The sequence below is a fragment of the Rhinolophus hipposideros genome (assembly GCF_964194185.1).
Source record: "Rhinolophus hipposideros genome assembly, chromosome: 2".
NCBI lineage: Eukaryota > Metazoa > Chordata > Mammalia > Chiroptera > Rhinolophidae > Rhinolophus > Rhinolophus hipposideros.
In genome coordinates, this window is record NC_138048.1 from 109532794 (window position 1) to 109538671 (window position 5878).

A 5878-nucleotide genomic window follows, 5' to 3' on the forward strand; every position below is an offset into this window, starting at 1 on the left:
ACTGAGAACCAGGAGAGCTGACAGTGCAAATATTACACCCTGCAGCTGGGCACCAAAATGTCCCAACAGCATTATCGGTATAATTATCCAAAACTGGAAGTAACCTAAATGCCCATCAATAACGTAATGATACATTCTGGCTTATTCATAAAATGAAACACTACTCAGAGTGAAAATGAACTCCAGACATACGAGCATGCTTCAACATAAAGGAACCTCAGAAACACAGCTGAGCAAAAGAGTCAGTTCGCAGCACACATACAGTGCAATTCCATTTCTATTAGTACAAAAACAATATGTTGTTTAGAGGTATATTAAGTGGTTAAACTATGAAGAAAAGGTCAAGAACGATTTACACAAGATTCAGCGGGCGTGAGTTCTGGTGGCGGTGGGAAGACACACAAAGATTTCTAAGTCACTTAATGTTCTTGCTCAAACTGAGTGTCTTGAGTACAGATGTTCATTTTACACTTTCACATATAGAATATGTACACGTTTCACACTTTTACATGTACAATACACTTCACAAAATGGTTTAAAAAGCTAAAAGGGTTAATGACAGGGAAAGATGACAGTGACAGGAAGGCCAGCTTGAGTTTGGTGGTTCTGGGATGGCTTCTCCAGGGGAGCAGGGCACACATGATGAAAACATCCAAGGAAAGGAAGTGCCCAGGCGCAGACAGGAGTGTGGCAACAATGACGCGGGGCGGCTGGAGAGGAGGGTGCCGGACAGAGAAGTAGAGGAGGTCCGGGAGGCAGGAGAAGGGCAGAGTCTGGCAGGTCGATGCAAGGACTGATTTTTACTGCCACCAAGGGTCCTGGGCAGGTGGCTTCTGCTGTGTTAAGACTAGAACCAAGTGTGGAAGAGCAGAAGCAGGAGACCTGTGGGGACTGGGCTACGTCATCCAGGCCAGAGGACTGGTGTGGGCCACCATGGGACTCTGGATCAAATCTGAGGGTAGGACAGCGGGTTACTCCTGGATATGAGAGTGGCAGCAGGCTGGAGCTACGGTTTGGAGCCCAAACACTGCCACCAACTGAGATGGGGATGATGGGGAGCAACACTGGTGCGGCAAGAGTAGGGGCTCAGTTTTATACACGTGAGTTTAGGGTTCCTACTGCACTGGGTTCATTAATGTCCCCCAGAATCTGTGACAGTGACCTCATCTGGAAATGGGGGTCTGACGATGAACTCAAGTTTCAATGAGGTCACACTGGACTAGGGTGGCCCTAATTCACTGACCGACACTTTTATAGCAGGGAAGACGCCACGTGAAGACAGAGGCAGAGACCAGAGTGACACCACCACAAGCCAAGGAATGCCAAGGATGGTGGCAGCCACTGGAAGCCAGAAAGACAAAAAGGGCCTTTCCCCAGGGCCTTCAGAGGGAGCGCGGCCCTCCTGACACCTTGATGTGGGACTTCCGGCCCCAGAACTGTGAGAGAACACGTTTCTGTCGTGGTAAGACACCCACTGGTGCACTTTGTTAGGGCAGCCCCAGGACACTCAAACCCGAGTCTACCTCTGCCGTCCTAGGAAAGGCCAGCTGATGAGTGAAGACAAACATCAAAACAAGGCATCCGTTTCAAACACTGGGTTCTTTACCTGGCTCCTTTTCTCGTGTTAAGGATCGAAGCGAATCATTTTGCCTCTCCATTGTTCAACTTCCTGTAAAAGCGGGGCCTGAACAGAACCATAGCCAAGGTCTACTGCACTGCTGCGACGTCGCCCACGGCCGGACAGCATGCCTGGCCCTGCCCCTGGCCAAGCCTGTCTAAGCCCCTGCCACAGGGCAGCTGTTTGTGTGGGTGTGCCCCCTGGCAGAGTGGGAGGAGGACGAAGTAGACGCTAAGACACAAAACACAAGAATCACTCAATGGAACTTGGTCATGTTACTAAGACACAGCAACAACAAAACCCCTCAACAACAGACTCCGCTTCCTATCGCTGGCCTCACAACTCACCACAGACTCAGTGGCTGACAGCGACCTCTCACGCCCCGCTTCCTGTGTCAGAGGCTGGGCAGGACGGTTCTCTGCTTAGTCTCACAAGGCAGCAGTCAAGGTGTTGGCAGGGCGGCCACCCCAAGTCCATTCGGGGTGTTGGTGGAATTCGGTTCCCACGGCTGTACGATGAGGTCCAGGTCCCCTGCTGCTCGGCCAGGGACCATTCTCAGGTGCCACCTTCCTCAGCTCCTGGCCCATCTCCCGGGTTCCCCTCCTCAGAACCTCCTCTCCCACCTCACCTCTCCTGCCTTCCCCTTGTGTTGGGGCCTCGTGCGATTACTGGGTTGCACCCCGACAATCCAGGATAATCGCCCTGTCTTAAAGTCAGCTAGTTAGTAAGCCGATTACATCTGCAAAGTCCCTTCTCAGCGGAGCCTAGGCTGGTGTCCCACTGCGTAAGAGGGGACAGGGATCTCGGGACATGTGTACACTTCTGCCTGCACACAGACTCCCACGTGCCACACATTAACACACACACAACACACTTCTGCCTGCACACAGACTCCCACGTGCCACATATTAACACACACACACACACACCACAACCACACACTTCTGTGATACAGCGTTGAAAGCCAAATATCATATACATTCCATTATGCAAACTGACACCATGGTTGAAATAATGGAGGAAGCTTTCAGAGAAGAGGAAAGTCACCGCTGCCGATGCAAATATCCTTAGGAAATGAAGTTCAACAAAACAAAGACTGGACTGAAGGAGCAGCCTGAACTTCATTCCCGTGAAGAGGCTTCACAGATTCCTTGTCCACAGAAACGATAAAGATAATACTTGCTCGCCGTCTAGAAACAGGCCAAACAGACTAAGCCGGACACAGAGGCACGGAGCAGGGTCGCGGGCGGCCGAGGGGTTCCCCGGGGACAGAGGCCACGGCCGCGCTCGCCCCGGGGCCCCCTCGCCCGGAGCGGCTGTGCCCACCCACAGCACCCTGGGTAGGGAGCCTGCATCCGCCAGTTGCTCATCACCTCCCCCCAGGCGGTGCCACCAACATGGTTCAGGGAACCGAGCTGCACGCGTATCTAGCAATGATGTTCATTAACTCATGACTTTCAACTTTCTTCTGAAGGTGTGTGCGGTTAAGCATCACGACAACCTCCAACGTTATCGAGAGCCACCTGTGAGGTCTCTCGCGAGGCGCTCAGGTCCCCGGGGGAGGGCGGTGCAGAGGCTGAGGGTGGGGGCCAAGGTCAGTGCTGGGAAGCCACGCCGGGCGTGAGCCGGTCTGCGGCGCCAGGCCCCGCTGTCACGCAGGGGCGGGCGACGTCTCTGTCCGCAGCACCGCGGCCTCGGACGTCCCCAGGTTCTCATCCCTCCCTTTGCTCCCCCGACGAGGAGAAAGCCGTGCCGGCTGAGGAAGCACTAGGAGTTTTCGGCACGCCCCCAGGGAGGATGACAGGTGGCACTGTCCTAACCCTCGGCCCCGAACGAGGGACACGCCGAGGCCGGGCCCTTCTCGGGAGCCCACCCCGACGCCGCCCGCCGGCACCGGGAGCGCCCCACACGCCTGCGCGCCGGACGGGGCTACAGGACGAGCGGGGACTGGCGGCAGCACGGACGCCGCTGCCAACCGCCGGGCAGGGGCGCGGGCCCACGCCTCCGAGCGTCCCCGCGCGACGTGCCCACACCTCGGACCCCAGGGTACCGCGACGACACGCGCTCGCCGCTAAGCGTGGACCACGGGGCCTCTCGGAGCAGCGGGCGGGGACTGCGGCCCAGGCGGGGGTCAGGCGCCGGCAGGCCGAGCCCGGGCGGGACGAGGGGCCGGGAGGACGCCCGGCGCCGCCCGGGGCTCCGCGCCGGCCCGGAACTCACGTTTGTACTCGGCCATCAGCCTCTTGAGCGCCGTCCCCGCCATCGCCCGGGTAACAGCTGTGCGCTCCCGCCTCGTCTGCGAAGCGCTCGTATCCTCCCGCCCGAAGCCGGGGCTGCTTCCGGGTCGCCGGCCGGGCGCAGAAGCCCTTCCGGGGCGCGGGCGGCGCGTGCGCAGTGGCGGGCGGCCGCCGTGGGGGCCCCGAGGTCGGGGCAGCGGGGGTGGCGCGCGGCCCCTCAGCCGCTTTGTGCGGTGAAGGCCGCGTCCGCAGCCCTCGTTCCTGTGGGGCCCCGGTTTCCCCAGAAGACTGTGGGCAGCAGGGGCCGCCTGTTCCGTCACACTGGCCGCGCGAGGCCGCGGTGCAGGGCGGCGGGCCGGGCACGCGTCCTTCTGGCGCGAGTTTTACGGCCCGGAGGACGGGTGCACGGGGAGAGGCTGCGGCCGCTGGGGACTGACGCCAGGCCCGGGCAGAGGACACCGGCTCCGAAGACACGTCCATGGCCGACTACCCGCCACAGGGCTCACGTTTGCAGAGGGAAGGTGGGCGACGCCGCCGCCTCACTCCGCGTCATCGCGGCCCAGCCACAGCTGGGGAGCCCACGACTTGGCGCCGCTGGAGCGCTGCCGCTGCCACGGGGGACGGGGTCCTGAGTGGCGGCGTGACGCGTCACGGCCGCCTGCGCCTCGCACGCCGGGGAGGCCAGCACGGGAGGGGAACACGTCTTTTCTGTCTCTGGCAATTCAGGTTCTTCAGTGTAAAAAGTACGTCTCGGCTGAACCGTTTTAGGGCGCGGCCCCAACGCGCTTCCCGTCTCCCCACCTGCGCTTGTCAGTGCCGACCGGAAGTGCCAGCCTGGGTGGGGAACCAGCGACACGATAACGGCGATCTCCTCCGGAAGCATGAATTGAACCCTCTAAAGATCTTGGGATTTAGATGTGTAACTTACCATTTTTAAAATATTAATACTGAGAGCGGTTATTCCAAAGGCACAACTTGCATAAACTTGAAGAGAAAAGACAACTTGACGGACAGCTTCCTTCTCCGGTCAGGTGTGGGGGAGTTCAGGCGGCTCAGCACTGCTCACCCGACTGGAGGCCAAATGCAGGGCCCCCCTGTGAGGTGTACCCGCCCCCAGCCTTTCCAGGGCACCTGCACATGACTCACCCCTGTAATGTGCTTCAGCCCACCTCCTTCTGCTGCCCTAAGTCTGCTGAGAGTGCATTTTCCCAGCAGCCCTTGACCCTCACCTGATGGACGACTAAAACAGCTCACTCCCTGTCACCCCTGGTCTGTCACAGCAGAGTCCACTGGGAAGTCCTCCGTCCACTTAGCATCAGGTCACTCAACTTCCAAGAGGAGCTTGTCAACCGCACAGAAGAAAACAAGTCTGACACTCAAGCACCCAACAACCTGAGCCGCCCAGCCTGATGTCCAGATCCATTGCCTCCAAAACCCACCCTCTGGGGCGGCCAGATGGCTCAGTTGGTTAGAGCACAGGAGCGCAAGCTCTGAACAAGGTTGCCTGTTCCATTCCCACATGGGAGGGTGGGCTGTGCCCCTGCAACTAAACATTGAAAACAGCGACTGGACTTGGAGCTGAGCTGCGCCCTCCACAACCAGATTGAAGGACAACGACTTGGAGCTGATGGGCCCTGGAGAAACACACTGTTCCCCAATATTCCCCAATAAAATTAAAAATAAATAAATAAAAGGCACCCTCTCTTTACGAGATACCGAGGAGACACCCAGGAGAGGAAAAGTCCATCACAATGCATCACAACGCCCGTTTGGCTTAACTGTCTCAACTGTCACCGAAAAGCTCCAGGAGGAGAGACAGGATGGACCCCTAGGTAGAGAGCACCAGCCCAGCAGGGGCGCTCGGTCAGGGGTGTGGGGAGGGGGACAGCAGGTAAATACTTACTTTTCAGAAACTAGTCTTTAAATCGAAGTCTGAGTGGCCTCGCTGAATGGTCACTACAAATGCTGTATTGTGACAGTCAGCCCCAACCTCCAAATGCAGTATTTAATACAAGAGACAGAA

The 5878-nt window shown here is 57.9% G+C and overlaps 1 protein-coding gene across 3 annotated transcripts in view; it reads right to left on the reverse strand.

Annotated features, from left to right (window-relative positions):
• The window catches only part of UBE2G2 (ubiquitin conjugating enzyme E2 G2), a 34602-nt gene extending 29053 nt beyond the window's left edge, over nt 1–5549 (reverse strand). The window contains exon 1 of one of the 3 annotated variants that reach the window (XR_013994770.1): nt 3839–5549. Coding sequence is in view for 2 of the 3 variants with exons in the window: in XM_081070674.1 (XP_080926800.1) it covers nt 1607–1658 (52 nt within the window). In the remaining variant the exon portion in view is untranslated. Of the gene's footprint in view, nt 1–1606; nt 1850–3838 lie in introns of those variants that run through there. The other 2 variants (XM_081070675.1, XM_081070674.1) reach the window with 2 other exon arrangements.
• Between the last annotated feature and the right edge of the window lie 329 nt (nt 5550–5878).